The sequence below is a fragment of the Balaenoptera musculus genome, chromosome 13 (assembly GCF_009873245.2).
Source record: "Balaenoptera musculus isolate JJ_BM4_2016_0621 chromosome 13, mBalMus1.pri.v3, whole genome shotgun sequence".
Lineage (NCBI taxonomy): Eukaryota > Metazoa > Chordata > Mammalia > Artiodactyla > Balaenopteridae > Balaenoptera > Balaenoptera musculus.
Genome location: NC_045797.1, coordinates 63,734,244 through 63,752,006, shown reverse-complemented (window position 1 = coordinate 63,752,006; position 17,763 = coordinate 63,734,244). Strand labels below are relative to the sequence as shown.

The 17,763-nt window shown below is 38.7% G+C and overlaps 2 protein-coding genes across 9 annotated transcripts in view; both read left to right on the top strand.

Moving 5' to 3' along the window:
- The window catches only part of LTBP1 (latent transforming growth factor beta binding protein 1), a 418,216-nt gene that overhangs the window by 275,990 nt on the left and 124,463 nt on the right, over positions 1–17,763 (top strand). For 7 of the 8 annotated variants that reach the window (XM_036872897.1, XM_036872900.1, XM_036872895.1 and 4 more), the window contains 6 exons: positions 1,094–1,116; positions 5,771–5,870; positions 6,692–6,790; positions 15,404–15,529; positions 16,743–16,868; positions 17,271–17,393. In XM_036872897.1, coding sequence (XP_036728792.1) covers positions 1,094–1,116; positions 5,771–5,870; positions 6,692–6,790; positions 15,404–15,529; positions 16,743–16,868; positions 17,271–17,393 — 597 coding nt within the window. The remainder of the gene's footprint in view (positions 1–1,093; positions 1,117–5,770; positions 5,871–6,691; positions 6,791–15,403; positions 15,530–16,742; positions 16,869–17,270; positions 17,394–17,763) is intronic. The other variant, XM_036872896.1, reaches the window with a different exon arrangement.
- LOC118905916 (GA-binding protein alpha chain-like) lies at positions 2,968–4,337 on the top strand. The gene is given in 2 exon segments (XM_036872904.1): positions 2,968–3,676; positions 3,679–4,337. Coding segments are annotated over 2 exon segments (1,350 nt in total). The 5' UTR covers positions 2,968–2,985.

Genomic DNA, 17,763 nt, shown 5'->3' with positions numbered 1-17,763 from the left:
CTTTTCAGGGCTCTGAACCTCTGTGTGTTCTAGCCTATTTTATTCCCCTCTCTCACTTGCTGCCTTTCTCCTTGGTTAGGCAGATGCGGTAGGACCTCACCTAGAATTGACAGTGCTGGCCAGTTTGCTCCTGTGCACTTGGCCAGATGTTTGCACCTCCTCTGCCTTGGCACAAGCAGGAGGAAATGGGCTGTGGTCCAGATTCTTCCTCGAGTTTCTTGGTGGTGGGTTAGGCAGGATAGAAGGTTAATTGACTTTTTCTAACCACAAGAACATTGCAGCAGTGGTAACAATCTGGTGCCCTGATTGGTTTTACAAGTTAATGCATCTACCTTTATACTAATGTTTATAGAGACGTTGACTCATGAGAAAAATCCCTGTGATTATTGATCTTAAGGCTTAAGGACTAATTCTACATACTGATTTTGAAAAGTGTTTCAAATAGAAAGGCATAATCACTCCCGCCACCACCCTATAATAATGTCGATGATGGTGTAATCTGTGATTTGTTCAACATACTGATGCTAATCTCTCATTGGATCTTGCTGGCTGTGATTTTTTTCATGATCTTGTTAGCATATCTTCCTGAAAATGCTCACAGGGCTTCATTAAGATCACTATGCACTAAGAATGCAGCACCTTTTCTTTGGTCTCTTATTGAAATAGGCGTTCTTTTTTAACAGTGACATCAGAAAGCATTTCAAACATTATTTATTATGTTAAGGATAAGTATAATGAATATGTTTGTTTTCCAAGGTGTGGGCAGTCTACAAAATTGAGATTAGGCATGAAACAATGTACCAGGAAGTGTTGCCTCCTTTAACTTTTTAGTTAGCAAGTGAGTTGGAAAGAACTTCATCACATCTGCTACCTGATCTCCTGTAATTGAGGAATGACATAGCACAGATACTTTTCCCCTGTCAGTCGTGTAGAATTCTCCAAAATGGTAGATGACCATAATTCTGCATTTGATTTAGTTTGATTCTTAATCCTGTGGAGACATACTGAACTTTTGTTGCTTTTTAGAAAATGAAATATTATATAGTGGACTGTCTTAAATTGTACTAATGTCCTTCTTTCTTTTTGATTTTAGTGGCAACTGTACCTCCGGAGAAGGTAATTTATTCATTGTTTGCAAGTCGTCTTTTGTTACCTTCAAAATGACTTTCTTCTAGATTATGTGTGATTTTTTTAAGACTTAAATACAGTAACATGTCTATTATGCATTATTTGGTTTAAGGAAATATAGCATTCATTCATTCAATAAATATTTATTGAGCACCTACTGTATAACTGGCACTACTCTGAATGTTAGGAAAACAGTAGAGAACAAATCAGACAAAACTCCTTGTTCTCATGGAACTTAAATCTAGGGAGGAAAAAACTATAGGACTGATGGGAATCAGGGGCTTAAATGAAATTCAAGGAGTCAGTTCATGGCCTGGACCATCTATGGAAAGAAAGGTTCTGACATGTTTATGTAATTGTGTATTCTCAGAGTGCATATATATACTGAGTGATGTACTTCTTAATTCAACTAATACTTGACGTGCATGTTTGAGTTAAACTGGAGTAGGAGCAGAGCTTACCCTTGAAATTTATAATCAAATGCTGGGATATTGCTTCCTTAAAATTTTAGAGAAATTTTAATCTATCTTTTTTTGGCACCGGAAAAAAGCTATGAATTGTGAGATTTATCAGTAGAAAATACTGGCATTTGCTGGAGCTCTGTCCTATTTATGTAATATTGTTCCTTGTCTGAATATTTCTTTATTGGTAACATGAAAATTAGGTAATTATTAAATGTTTATACATTTGTGTAGTGTTCATTCAGTTGGCAAGAATGCAGTAATTATTAGGATTTAGATGGGGCATATACATATGTGAATTATTATAAATAGTTTTTTAAATCTTTAGCTTATAAATAGGGGGATAAAATAACATAAGTGTTAAAAGTGCTGAAAGAATTCAGAAAAAAGGAACGATTTTAGACTGATAGCATCCAATAAGGAAAAATGTTACATTATATTGACCCCAAAAGAAGTACAACAGATATGCATATTTTACATGCATATTTGCAGCTCTTGGGTAGCATTTCCAAAGATCAGTGATGTACAGTAGTTTGCAGTTTTGTTGATTTTGAATTTCATTCTGATTGATGAGTGGGAGGAATCCTTTAGCCCATGAGTGGGCCAGCCAGCTCCCTGACAACCTCATCTTATCTGATTTTGTTCTCCTCTGTTTATGATTGAGTTTATGGTAACACTCATAAAGGATCTGAAACAGGGCCTGAGAATTTGCTTGTGTACTTTTCCTGCAGTTTATTTGGAGAGGAGGCAGTGGGGAAAATGCAACCATAGGCTTTGCGGTCTTGACGTTTTGCAGAGGTCTCACGATATTAAAGATTGATGAAGAGAAAGCAGGGTGGTCCCTTGATGGGAAATTACGTGCGCATAGGTGCAGTGGAGGGAGGGGACAGCAAGAGGTCAGTTAGGGGAGCAGGAGAGACTCTGTTAGAAAGACAACTTGGTGGGGGGGGACGCTGCTTTGGAAGACTTGGAACACCAAATTGCAGTTGCGGTCGGTGGGGAAATACCCTCCTCCTCAACTGGACCGTACATGTCTAAGTGCAGAAGTGACATTGGTTAGGAAGTAGGAAGTCGGCCGCCCCATGCTGCTGGGGGCGGGGAGTCGGGGGGCAGGTGTGGAATTCTGTCTGTAAGCTGCGGGAGTGGACTAACATCTGGTTATGGTCTGCTCCTTGCTGGCATTGACCATGGGCTGCAGGGGGTGGGGTGCAATTGAGACTGACTGGGGTCACCTTTTAATAGGTAATAGAAAAGCTTGTCTGTATTCTTAAGAAGAGGGGGAGACTCACCGGACAGGAAGCGTCTCGGAGACAGTCGGCGACCAGACGGCTCTAGGTGAGACAGAAGCCAAACAGGAGGAGGAAGTGGAGGGGTCAGCTTTTGAAATACTTCAATCATGACGAAAAGAGAAGCAGAGGAGCTGATAGAAATTGAGATTGATGGAACAGAGAAACCAGAGTGCACAGAAGAAAGCATTGTTGAGCAAACCTACACTCCAGCCGAATGTGTAAGCCAGGCCATAGACATCGATGAGCCAATAGGCAATTTAAAGAAACTACTAGAACCAAGACTGCAGTGTTCTTTGGATGCTCATGAAATTTGCCTGCAAGATATACAGCTGGATCCAGAACGACGTTTATTTGACCAAGGAGTAAAGACAGATGGACCTGTACAGCTAATTTCTTACCAAGGAATTGAACCAAAGCTAAACATCCTGGAAATTGTTAAACCTGCGGAAACAGTTGAAGTAGTTATTGATCCAGATGCCCACCATGCCAAAGCAGAAGCACATCTTGTTGAGGAAGCTCAAGTGATAACTCTTGATGGCACAAAACACATTACAACCATTTCAGATGAAACCTCAGAACAAGTGACGAGATGGGCTGCTGCTCTGGAAGGTTATAGGAAAGAGCAAGAACGTCTTGGGATACCCTGTGATCCCATACAGTGGTCCACAGACCAAGTCCTGCATTGGGTGGTTTGGGTAATGAAGGAATTCAGCATGACCGATATAGACCTCACTACGCTGAATATTTCTGGAAGAGAACTCTGTAGTCTCAACCAAGAAGATTTTTTTCAGCAGGTTCCTCGGGAGAAATTCTCTGGAGTCATCTGGAACTTCTTCGAAAATATGTGTTGGCAAGCCAAGAACAACAGATGAATGAGATAGTTACAATTGATCAACCTGTGCAAATTATTCCCGCATCAGTGCAGTCTGCTACACCAACAGCCATTAAAGCTATAAATAGTAGTGCAAAGGCAGCTAAAGTACAAAGAGCTCCAAGGATTTCAGGAGAAGATAAAAGTTCACCTGGGAACAGAACAGGAAACAATGGCCAAATCCGACTGTGGCAGTTTTTGCTAGAACTTCTTACTGACAAGGATGCTCGAGACTGCATTTCTTTGGTTGGTGATGAAGGAGAATTTAAGCTAAATCAGCCCGAACTGGTTGCACAAAAATGGGGACAACGTAAAAATAAACCTACAACGAACTATGAGAAACTTAGTCGTGCATTAAGGTATTATTATGATGGGGACATGATTTGTAAAGTTCAAAGCAAGAGATTTGTATACAAGTTTGTCTGTGACTTGAAGACTCTTATTGGATACAGTGCAGCAGAGTTGAACTGTTTGGTCACAGAATGTGAACAGAAGAAACTTGCAAAGATGCAACTCCATGGAAATGCCCAGCCAGTCATAGCAGTAGCCCTGGCTACTGCGTCTCTGCAAACAGAAAAGAATAATTGAGCCCAGGACCTTTTGGGAGTCCAAGGTCTTTCTTAAATGTTAGAGCAAGTATTGTTCTTACCTTTATTACTGAATTTGAATCTTCTTTTATTTCTAGACTGTACAATCTGGTGCATGATTTTTTTATAAATACTTCATACTCTTGTGAGAAAAAAAAGAAGAGGGGGAAATGTGGGAAAAAGTAATAAGTGCTCAATGTTTCTAGAAGATGCATCACAGCAGGATTAACTGAGATGGGGAGAAAGAGGAAGCTTGGGAGGTCGATTAGATGACCACAGGAAACTGAGAATGAGAGTGAGTGCACACGAGGGTAATGGGGGCTATGGATGTGGAAAAAGATGAACAAATATAAGGAATAGTGGAAATGGGCAGGGCTTGGAATGAGGAATGAAAGAGGGGGTACTAAAAAAGTGACTTTAAACCTGGACAGATTAATGACTGTGGCGTTAACAGAAATGAAGAAGGTGGAATCAGAGCCTGGATGCTTTGGGGAAGGAGTGGGTTTGAGGAATTTGTGGAATATCTAAATGGAATTACCATATAAGCACTCATGCCTACACAATTGGGTCTTTGATGACATACTCAGGCAGGATATCTGTTTTATCAAAAGCAGAAAAGGTGGTAAGGTAAAAGGGAAACAGAGGCCAGGGGAGTGAGCCTTCTGGAAGATGACAGTGATTAAAGCAAGGAGTGCTTTAATCAGGAGTGGTGAGCACTCTGGGCCCGCAGTGCTGTGAGTGAGGTCTCAGACCCTTACCTAGCCCGATTGTTCAGTCTGCAGGAGCCCTAAGGAGCTGTAACTGGAAACTGAGCCCTGGGTGCCAGTCTGTTTCTTTGCTTCTGGTCCAGAGGACAGGAGTGGTCAACAGGGTGTGTGAGGTGCTCCTCCAAGTCCCTATTTTTCTGTTGCTGTTTGACTACCAGTATTCTGAGAGGTGGAGGTGTAAAGTTACTGTAATGACTGACTGGCTTACTGTATTTTAATGTATTGTGTGTTCTTTGTTATGGCACGCCTGTATCCATTACCTAATCTGCAAAGTGTGGCTGGTCATTTCATTTGGCAGAAGCCACATGTGAATGAGGCAATGGTGGAGTTCTCCTCTGGGTCAGTTTTTGCCTTATTCCAGACCAAACATGGGCCCCTGAGCCAAGGCATTCGTTTAAAATGTCTGAAGAGACCTTTTGCTTTGGGCCCCCGGGAAATGGGTGAGGGTGTGTGCACATGTCAGCACTGCTGGGAAAACTCAAGGGCTTAGTATAGTAGCAGCACAGCAATGGTTCATTTTTTTAAATTTCAAGCAATTGCACAAGTTTTTGTGTACCTGAGATATTGTTGCCTTCCTAAGAGTAAAATTTATAAAATAGTAATATGTGGAACTAAAAATTCCTACTTTCTGTTTTCTTCTTTTTCTCTTTTTAATACAACCATCTAGGAAATACCTTCACTGGATCAAGAGAAAACCAAACTTGAGCCTAGTCAACCCCAGCTCTCTCCAGGCATTTCCACTATTCATCTGCATCCGCAGTTTCCAGGTAGCCTGTGTGATTTGTGCTGTTTGTAAGAGTACTGTGAATAAAAGAGTAAGATGAGGATTTTTTTGTGTCTTTGGTTTTAAAGTTTTAATCAGGAGAGTTCCTAAGTGAAGTAAAATGTGAAATACACTTATGTATATTAATATACTCATATAATGTTAGTGTAAGTATGGTACAGTCAATCCTTCTTTATCCATGGTTTCACTTCTTTCTGCGGTCAGCTGCAGCCCAAAAATATTAAATGGAAAATTCCAGAAGTAAACAATCATACATTTTTAAATTGTGCATTGTTCTGAGTAGCATGATGAAATCTTGCGCCGTCCTGCTCCATCCTGCCTGGGACGTGAATCATCCCTTTGTCCAGTATCCATGCTCTATATGCTTCCTGCCCGTTAGTATAGGAAAAAACATAGTATATGTAGGGTTTGGTACTCTCTGCGGTTTCAGACATCCACTGGGGAGGTCTTAGAACATATCCCCCGCGGATAAGGGGAGACTACTATATTATAAGTATTATAATGATAAAATTTTTCACTATTTTCTGTGGTCAGGAGTAGTATATATATTAGAACATTATTGAGGTTCATCATTTGATGAAGGGTCATTTTTCTTGGCTTCCAAATTGCTCTCAGATATTCTTGCTAAATGTTGAAACCAGGCCTACAGGCTAATACCATGAGCTTTAGGGACCCATAGCTGTTCCTGTATCCAAGAATTACTGTGGTATGTTGTTAGATTAAATTATGCTTGCATTTTGAAATGGGATCTCAATGCACATAATAGCCTTTAATTTTCATTTTATTCCCTCCTTCCTCGTATAGTAGTGATTGAAAAAACATCACCTCCTGTGCCTGTGGAAGTAGCTCCTGAAGCTTCAACATCAAGCGCCAGCCAAGTCATTGCACCTACTCAAGTAACAGGTAGGTGCAGTATTGATGTCACAGAGCCTGTGGAGGAGACGTGGACATGAACTTCATTTTAAATGTAGTGTCAAAACTGTATCACATGTATCACAAGATTGATTGCTCATGGCAGAGTTAGTCATAAGAGCAAATATTGGAAATAATCTAAATATTGTTTAAAGGAAGAATATGTTTAAACAAGTTTATGGTACATAGGCAGTGGAATATCACATAGCTATAAATGTTTTAAAGTATTCAATGTTGTGAGGAGATGCTATATGGCAAAATATTAAGAAATATAGAACACAGTGATTCCAATTTTATTTTTTAAATGTTTATAAACAGAAAAAGTTTCATCACAGTGTTTAACCATCCCCAGTTGATAGGATCATGGATAACATTTATGCTCTCCAATATATTTTTATATATTTTAAAATTCTTTATAATAAACATTTTAATCATTAGTGACAGATTATAAAGATTTATCATAATTTGTAACCAACAGCCTAAAAGTTAATATCCTTAATGTATAGTGAGGTCTTATACATCAGCAATAAAAATGCTGATAGAAAAATGGAAATAATGTAATCAAGGTAATTCTATAGATAACATACCAAGAAACATAATGTATATGTAATAGGAAATTTCAAACTTTACGAGTAGTCAAAGAAATGCAAATTTAAAATGAGATTCTTATTCTTAACAAAATTAGTATTTAATTTTTACTAGAGTGAAATTGAGGCTCTCACACATTGCTGAAAGGAAATGTAAACTAGTTCAACTTTTCTGGAAAGCACAAACTGGCAATATGTGTCAAGAACTTTAAAAATCTTCAAGACTTTTAAGTCAGTATCCCATATTAAATAACTAGTATAAGGAAATAACGTCCCCCCCCAAACTGTTGTATGGTTTATATAAATGGACACTCACCACAGCACCATGTATAATAGAGAAATAGAAAAAAAACCCTAAGTATTTAACTATAGGGAAATAGATAATTATATCTACATTGAAACAGTATGCTACCGTCAAATACTACAGTATTTTTGAAGAATTTTTATTAAAATCTCTCAGAAAATGGTCACAAGATATTGTTAAATACAAGATGAAGTATATAAAAATGAAGGATACAGTGTATTAAACCATATACCTATAGCTGATTCACTTTGCTGTACAGTAGAAACTAACACAACATTGTAGAGCAGCTATACTCCAATAAAAATTTTAAAACAAACAAAAAACACAAGGATTTACTGTACAGCCCAGGGAACTATATTCAATATCTTGTAATATCCTATAATGGAAAGAATCTGAAGGAGAATATAAATATAAAAAAAAAGACATACATACACTGAGAAAATGCTAGAAGAAAATACACCAGATATTAGCAGTGATTATTTTTTGTAGTGGGGTCTGAGAGGTTCGGATTTTGTTTCATTTTAGAATTTTTTGTGTATTCCACATATTCTTGTGTGGAAATATAGTATTATAATCAGAGAAAATATCACTAAGATGTATCACAGCAGCTTAAGTTTCCTGATGTCATTGCAGGATGAGGCTGGCAATGAGGTTGGCAGAAGCTAATAGAGGAGTTTGCAGCCTCCCTTAGAATTTCACCTCTCAGAAACATGACATGCATCATTTCCAATAGAAATGTGCTTGGTTAGATGTGTTAATTAGTGGGATTGTGGTGATCATTTCACAATGTATACATATTAAATATCAAGTTGTACACTTAAATACATACAGCTTTTATATGTTTTAAAAAACCAAAAACTTTTACCCATTTTCTCAAAATCGTGGATGTAATTTCTCTTAGATACTTGAACTGATACAGCAGACTAGAAAGTGTTTTTAAAAAGCACCCCGGCCCCAAGGTGCAATGCAGTTGACTAAATAGTGCAGAGTCGCATCATGGACCCAGCAGTGTGTTTCACTTACTTCAGGGATACCCTCAAGGCGCAGCTGCACCCAGAGCCATGGTCTTCCACGTGAATGCAGGGCAACTGCTCTTTGGTTTTACTATAAATACCGAGTAAAGTGTTATAGAAATGTTAGCTATTCTAAGTATTTCTAGTGATACAGTGAAATGCTAGTGATTTTTTTTTTTATAATGGCTGTGGCTAAAATTGTTATTCTCTGTTCTGAAGTCACATGTATGTCTACCCACTTTATTAATCCCATCTATGAGAGGCTCTGCTATGCAGTGCAAGGCATACAAACATGTAATATACCGTCTTGGTCAGCGAGGATCTTCTCATTGTTTATATCAGCGTTAAAAAGAAAAATTGCAGTCTGTCAGTGCAAAAGTTCTTTCAAGTACTCTGTTTCCATTTTCCAATGTGAAGGCATACTTTTGTGCCTTTTTAACAATGGCTGACTTCAACCATCAGACTTCTTGCAAACTAGCTTTGTAGAGGTTAAGTTTGGCTAGATAAAGGTAGTTTCATCATTTAAATGCAGGCCTGTGAGGAATAATAAATTGCAGTTACTCAGCTTCAACTGAACTGCGGAGCTGATTGAAAAAAATGAAAGTAGCTGTGCTATATGAAGTTGTTAGAAGACAGCTTAATTTGAGTTTGGCAGAGATACAGGGCTAACATCTGCTATCACATGTTTGAAGCACAAATATTTCCTTCCAGGAAACAAGTGACATTGAAATTTTATTTTCATGCAGCATTTGTAGGTGCTCCGACTTCATATAGTAAACGAATCTTTCTAAAACAATCCATGGGGAGAACATTGTAAATAGTCTTTGAATTTAAATGGCTTGCAATTTTTGGAGCCATACTATATGATCTGTAATCTACACTAGAACAAGAGGACTGTTTTGTATCAAATTTAATTGAAATCAAAATATAGATGTTCCCATTGGTTTTGATAAGAGAGCCAAACATGTAGATTGAAGGAGCAATCTGATCATTTCTCTCTGAAACATTAGGCAGTGTTTTTTTTGTTTTGTGTTGTTTTGTTTTCCCCTAGAACACAGGAGGTAGATGTTTGTCACTCTTAGTTTCATCCATAAATTGAAGAAAGGAATAGAATAATAAGTAGGTGTCTAAAATAAACAAAATAAGCTCCACATTGCTCAACGATGATATCTTTATGATGGTGAGACTGGAAGTAGCCTTTGCAGATTTCATCAGACTCGCTTTGACTTGCAATAATTATAAAGTGAGCCACATCTTTGCAGGGAATAAGTGTGATACTTTCCACTCTCAGCAGCTCAGTTGGTGGTTTGCAGTATTACTGGCATACTGTTTCCAAATAAATGATACATTTCAGCATATAAATTCTTGATTTAGCATAGTATCTTAATAGCTCAAGGATAGGTTGGAAAATCAGACCTTTATTTCTCTGGCGAGTATTTGCAAAGTGGAAACATCTGCTTCAGTTGTTGTGGGACAGCTTGTGCTCTTTGTGGGGCAGTTAGGAAGCCAGGGCATTTCTGTAAACCTTTCCGTGAGTTGACATTTCATGCCTTCCTCCAGCTCTTCCTAAACTTTCTCCATGGCCCTTGCAGACCAGCCAGAAATTATTCTTTGACTTTCATGACTGCTTTATGTAAACCTTTGTAATCATCATGGCCCAAACATTATAACCACTATTTTGCTCATTGGATCTTTTCCAGAACGCAGAAATGACCACTTTATAAAAACGTTTGTCCCTGAAGCATATTACCAGTATCATGACAGCCTCAATAAACTGTGTACGCTAATGGAAGGTGAACTTTTTTCCATGTTAAATCATCATGCTTTAATATTTCCAGCTCTGTTTATTTATTGATTTTGAGTAATCACATGATGAGGAAAAAAGCTAAAGGTCAGCATACTCATTTTCATATTTTGTCAACAGCTCTCTTTTTCATTTAATTCTTAAAAATAAAGACACCAAACTCTTAAATCCACCACTGGCCTTTTTGCCGGGATAAATAGAGCATTTGGTTTTCCACTGGCTTTTGGTCATGGCTCTTTTTCCAAATTCTAAAGGGGCTCCCGGGAAAGAAACAGTAAGGTCCTTGGCCCAGTGCAGGTGAAGCTGTTTCAGGGGCCACATGTAGTAGGAAAGCATAGGGCGGTCCTGCAAACCCGGGGAAATGTGATGGGTGTAATGAAGGAGGACACCTGGAAGAGTCCAGTGGGAGCAGTCTCTTGATCTCTGGGAAACCAAACATGCTGTAGAAGAGAAGACATTATCATTAACCAGAGTGCCCGGGAGACCAGTAATTAGTGCTTCCTGTGCGAGGCTTTGCCATATTCCCAGTGCTTGTGTTGACGCTATCAGCACGTACAGAGAAATGCATGTTTTGACCTGTACGGATCCTTTCCATGGGAACAGGCTCACAAGCCTATGTGTGAGTGACCTCTTAGAAAAATGTAAAGCATAATGTCTGTGCCCCGCAAAACACAGAGAAAACCAGCAGCTTTTTTTCAGTTTTAAGACAATACCCTCAGGACTTGGCTTTCTGTATAACTTATATGTGATCAAGAATGAAAGCGTAACAGACAAGGAGGGAAAGCATGGGAAGAGGTGGTAGGAGACATGTTTTTAAAGTTTTAAAATAGGAGTAGCAGTAATTTACTTTTTACCTTAAAAATGGTATTGATCAATTTTTTTGGTTCTTTTTTTTTTTGAGGCGTGGTTGACATAACATTATATAAGTTTAAGGTATACAGTGTGTTGGTTTGATACATTCATATATTGCACTATGATTACTACAAAAGCATTAGCTAACACCTTTATCATGTCACATACTTTTCCTTTTTGTGTGTTGAGAACGGTTAAGATTTAATCTCTTAGCAACATTGGAATTTATAATACAGTATTGTTGACTATAATCTGGTAAATTTTTTGACGAGTAGTAAAGAGAAAGCGGAGGTGTTTTGAAATTGTTATGGCTTTCTTTTTTTGTTTAACTTAGAAGGGTGGAATCCTCTTAGCAAATGGATAAAAGGTATCTCTGAGGACAAACTGATAAGTTACATTCATCACTCGTATATAAAAAAAAAAGTGGGGCAAACAGTGTAGAAATCAAGTATAGGTTAGTAAATGTCCCTCCGCTCCTTTGATGTATCTCTTAGTACCCTCTAGTGGTGTCAGAGTAACATTTTCTTACATACGTTAGTACCAACTGGGATCAACATTTTCAAGCTGCATCTTTATATACTTAATCTGAGGTAATCAACTAAAAATCCTCAAACTTTCCTCATAACTCTTTCAACCTCATAGCTCCCATTTAAGATACTAGATTGGAAGGAAAGGCTATTATTATTCATTTCTTAAGACTAAGGAATTAAAATTCTTAACCATTTCTCCTATCTTAGAGCTGACTTAAGAAGAAAAGATCTAAATATTGGCACACTGCTATAGGAATGTATCTCATCTGAATTAAGCATCACATATTTTTGAAGACTTTTGTTCACACATGTAAAAAATCCATCCTAAAGCTATGCCTGAATAAGGACAAATAAATATTTGGTAATCAACAAATGGGTATGTGGGGGGGGGCCGGGGGTGGGGCAATGAGTACTGATCAAGCCCTTTCCTGAAAACCCCAGATGTACAGCCTTTTAATTCTGAATTCTTGTTCCTAGTATATTAAGTCATCTTCTAATTTTTCTTTTTGCAAATCTGATCAAATGTCTTTTCTGTTTAAGAAAATGGCAGATAAGAACATAATGGAAATAATTACAAAGAAAATCAAGAAATCTAAATACAATAATATTCAAAGAAGGCATTTACCCTACATTAAGAATAGATGGTTAAGATGTGCTTCTCACACTATTCTACTAAAGAATTCTTATAAACAGAGAAGGGAGTTCTTACCTGAGGGTCTAGGAGTAGAACCTGGAGAAGATTACCTTTTCTACCTGCAGATTTTTGTGGCACATAGAAATAATAATTTTTTAAGAAAGACTTTTCTGGGCTTCCCTGGTGGCACAGTGGTTGACACTCTGCCTGCTAATGCAGGGGACACGGGTTCGAGCCCTGGTCTGGGAAGATCCCACATGCCGCGGAGCAACTAGGCCCGTGAGCCAGAATTACTAAGCCTGCGCGTCTGGAGCCTGTGCTCCGCAACAAGAGAGGCCACGATAAGAAGAGGCCCGCGCACCGCGATGAAGAGTGGCCCCCGCTCACCGCAGCTAGAGAAAGCCCTCGCACAGAAACGAAGACCCAACACAGCCACAAATAAATAAATTAAAAAAAAAAAAAAAGAAAGACTTTTCTGATTATAGAAGTAATCATACCTGTTCATTGTAGAAATTTTGAAAATACAGGAAAATATAGACATACAAATCCCCGTAATTGTAACACTTAAGACTTATTTCCTTCCAATCTCTTTTCCGTGTATAAAATAATTTAGATCATATCCTATACTGGTAATTTGTACCTAACTATATTTTCTTAACAAATAAGCATTATCCTATCCTGTTAATGATTATATAATGATCTATGCTATGTGTGTGTCATAATTCATTGTTTTATGTTGTTAGTATCAGTCACTTAAGTCTAGGCAATCATGTTGTCAAAAAACCCATGTTTTTTTAGCCTTTTGGATTGTTTTTTCTGTAATTTGATATTATACTGACTATAAACAGTCTATTTTTCTGATAGTGAATTAGCATAAATAGGCTCACTAAAGATATAAGTAACTTGTAAATGTGCGGTTTTTTCATAATCCAAGTGATTTGGTGCAAAATACTGCAGCTCTGTAGTCATATGCATCCTTATAAAGCCTAACAACTTTTCAAATGACTTGCAATCGGTTTGTCTTAAAATCACAGCACAGTGAATACACTTGATGAAAAATGAATGTGGTTTGGGTTTTGGAGAGCAACCTCAACCCCAACTTAGGTCATTTCCAAGTGAATTTTTGTTAAAACACTGTTTTTCACATCTTTCTTCAGAATTCACAGTGGGTTATTGGTGACAGTAGCATGCCTGTTTTTCTTTTCCTTCAAACCATAGATTGCTCTAACAAAGGTGTGATTTAGCTTGTCATGCTTGAGGCCCCGTCTTCCTCCACTGGGCCACTTGGGCTCATCCATGATCTCATCTGTTTTAAGCGTTGTTTACTACGTGATGACAGTGAGATACTAGCCCAAGGAGTTGTTATAAATGTGCTGTTTCTTGTTATCTATTCTTAATGACTTCAATAGGAAACAACCACAGTAATCAGTAATAATGGCTAACTTTTTTAAAATTTTATTTATTTATTTTACTTATTTATTTTTGGCTGCATTGGGTCTTCGTTGCTGTGCACAGGCTTTCTCTAGTTGCGGCGAGTGGGGCTACTCTTCATTGCAGTGGGTGCTCATTGTGGTGGCTTCTCTTGTTGCGGAGCAAAAAATCTGGGTGTGCAGGCTTCAGTAGTTGCAGCACGTGGGCTCAGTAGTTGTGGCTCGCGGGCTTAGTTACTCCACGGCATGTGGGATCTTCCTGGACCAGGCCTCGAACCTGTGTCCCCTGCATTGGCAGGCGGATTCTTAACCACTTTGCCACCAAGGAAGCCCAATAATGGCTAACTTTTATTGAACACATGTAATGTGCCAGGCATTGAGCTACATGCATTATTTAGGTTAACTCTTTTGAACTTCACGCTCTGAAGTTGGTGCTCTGATAATTCTCATTTACACAGACAGAAAAGTGAGGCTTAGATTGTTTAAGTAACTTGCTCTTTGTTACAGAGCTAAGAAAGGGCAGCAAGGTTGGTACCTGTACTGTCCTCCAAGGCTGGGCTTCTGACCAGCTGTGCCCCCCGCCCCCCACTACTCTATTATACATTCTTACAAAGATCATTGAAATCAACAGCCTGTCTTGGAGTAATTCATCTCAGGTCACCTTTGAGTCCTCATGTCCTCTTGGTAATAAAGCACATTGTGATGGCCTTCACCCACTGGGAGCTCCTCTCACCTTGCCTTGACCACAGCCTTGTCTGTGAGTGGAGTGAGGACTCGGGGCTCATCTTCTCAGGCTTCATAGAAGAAGCCAGTCTCATGCAGGGATCAGAGGAGAGTGAGGGAGGAATTGAGCAGAGAAGATTTGAAGAAGATTCTATACTAGTATAAATAAAATATGCTCCTGTTGAAATTGGCAAATTAAGAGTAAGTTACATCCAGAAGTTCTGCTTGATTAGAAGTGGTAAATCTTTCTGGAGAATTAATGAGAAATTTGGAAGGAGGTTGAATATAGTTTTTGGAACTTGAATTTGGCCTGCTAACGAATAGAAAGTTACCATCTATTTCTTATCAGGAGAAATCATGTGATTAGTCCATCATTCAAAATGAACTGGAGTGGATAGAAACTCATTGATGGGCCATCTTGGAAATTCAGAATTGGTAAACTATAACGTTTAACATGGCCTCTTTCTGAATTTCCACCTTCTCCAGTTCATCTTAGAAGTTGTTTCATCAAGAATTATTGATGACCTTGGCTGGGACTAACTGATCAATTATGAAATGATGATCATCAGTAATCAAATGAATTTATACTTGATTTTAGAGTATAAAATTGTGTTTGCTAATTGCATACCTGGCAATAAGGGAATCAGGAAACACAAGTAATGGTTTGCAAGTAGCAATGGAATCTTTGTTTATATCTGTTTTTCCGTACATTTTTTTATTTTTAAAGAGATCAATGAATGTACTGTGAACCCTGATATCTGTGGAGCAGGACACTGCATTAACCTACCGGTGAGGTATACCTGTATATGCTATGATGGCTACAAGTTCAGCGAGCAACAGAGGAAATGTGTTGGTAAGAAGAGACACTTTTGGTAGATGAGATTATTAAATATCAAATATTTGCACATAGAGAACATTTTTTTTTATCATGGGGAAATGTTATTATGTTTAATTTTTAAAAAATTTTATCCCTGAGCTAAGGGTACTCAAAAAGAGGTTCAGTAAACTCCTAGGAGGCTCTTACCACTTGGTTCAATGCTACCTACCTTGCCAAGTGTAATACAATTACATAAAGGTAGAATAATTTCCCAAAGCTTTTCAGGTAAAGAATATAAAAGTAAGAGCTCTAGAAATAGCTATCTACAAACATATTTAGCAAAACAAATTAATATATTCTGCAGTGAAGAATTATGTTCATCTAAGTTCATAAAATTTGATTTTTAATAGGATTTCTGTATTGAAAATCAATATATGCTGACACAAAACTATTAATGAATTTATAAAGTAGGGATCTCATATATGCTTCTTTGGGGAAAAATGAATCTCAAAACGGGGTGTAATAGTGTTAAGTAAGTCATTTTAATGTGTTAACACTAAATTTAATATCTTTTTTTTAGAAAAAGAAAATTCAGCACTAAGAGTTATAAGGCAAATATAGAGCAACAAAGGCATATACCTAATTAAACCCACTTTAATATGCTGAATGCCATTATGCAGATGTGACTTTTGCCGTTTTGTTTCGCATATATATGTGGGGTGAGGTGTGAGGGGGACATCCACCTGCTCCGTAACATGGCTATTTCTCTTGAATTTGTATACATTAGATGTATTATGTTTAGAACCCCAGCATATAAAGTTGAAAAGGGCAGTCGGTCAAGATGATTCAGTCTCGCTTTACCCAAGTGCACAGTGAAAGAGTGCCTGTCCCAACATTTCTGACTGTCTCTGCTGAGCTGGCCTGGGAGTGGCACAGGGAATTCCAGTGCTTACATGACTCCAGTTATCAGGCAGGTCCTTTTGTGGTGACCTGAAATCTTTCTCTTTGAAACACCTATGTCATGGCTGTAGCTTGAGCTTTCAAAGCAGTACACCGTATGTGTATTCCCTTTTCCCAGTAACAGCCCTTCAGGTATTCAGGAAGACTGATCGTGTCTCCTTTTACTGTTTTCCTCACTTATAAATGTTTGTGGGACACGGGGGATGGTGTGCTGGTATTTCATGAACAGAGAGACTGAGAATTTCATGCTAGACTACACTAATCCTTTTATCTGTCTTTTTGTTAACAGATATTGATGAATGCGCTCAGGCCCAACACCTCTGCTCCCAGGGACGCTGTGAAAACACTGAGGGAAGTTTCTTGTGTATTTGCCCAGCGGGGTTCATGGCCAGTGAGGAGGGTACTAACTGCATAGGTAATGACAGTGTTCTTTCTGATGCATAAATTCCCACATGCGGGTTTCTAGCTCCCCTAAGATTCCATCAGTCCAGGGCTTATTCAGACAACCCCAAATTTATTATTAAACCCCTGTTACCACATAGTTATCTGCTAGGTACTGGAAGATTAAAAAATGGAATTTTTTCCCCAACAGTTTTGAATGAATAGTATCCAATGTCTGCAAAAACCAGAGGCGTAAAATGTTTCTTTTGGAGTCGAGTAAATCAAAACCACTCAATTTTTTGGAACAAATCAAAGAGATGATAGATAGTAGGAATCAGTTACTTCATTCCTAACATCGAACTAACCTGGGAGATGGGAGAGGTTTGGAACTATGTTTTGGGAAATAAAACTCGACAACGTTTTCTGCTTTGCGTAGATGTTGATGAGTGCCTGAGGCCAGACGTCTGTGGGGAAGGGCACTGCATCAATACCGTGGGGGCCTTCCGGTGTGAATACTGCGACAGCGGGTACCGCATGACCCCCGGAGGCCATTGCGAGGGTGAGTCTGCTGAGAGGATGGGGAGCCGGCGCCCCCTTTGAAGTGCTGAGTGCACGGGACCATGAAACGCAGGGCTGGGTCCAGAACCCAGGGCTGGCGGGCACCTGGCCTGGTACGAAGTTTCCTTCGCCACCGATCTGTGCAGGGTACCAGCTCATCCAAGCTCTTGCTGCCTTCTGGGACCACAGCCCCTTTGCCTTACTTCAGTGGCTCTGTCTGGGTCATTTTCCACCTTCATAAGCTCTTTATTACTCACTTCAGTATCTGCCTTCTCTGGTATGTGGGGTGAAATCACTTTAGAACAATTAACTGCAGAGGATTTTAGTACAAACCCAGACTTAATTATAGTGTCTGCATCATTCATCTGGGG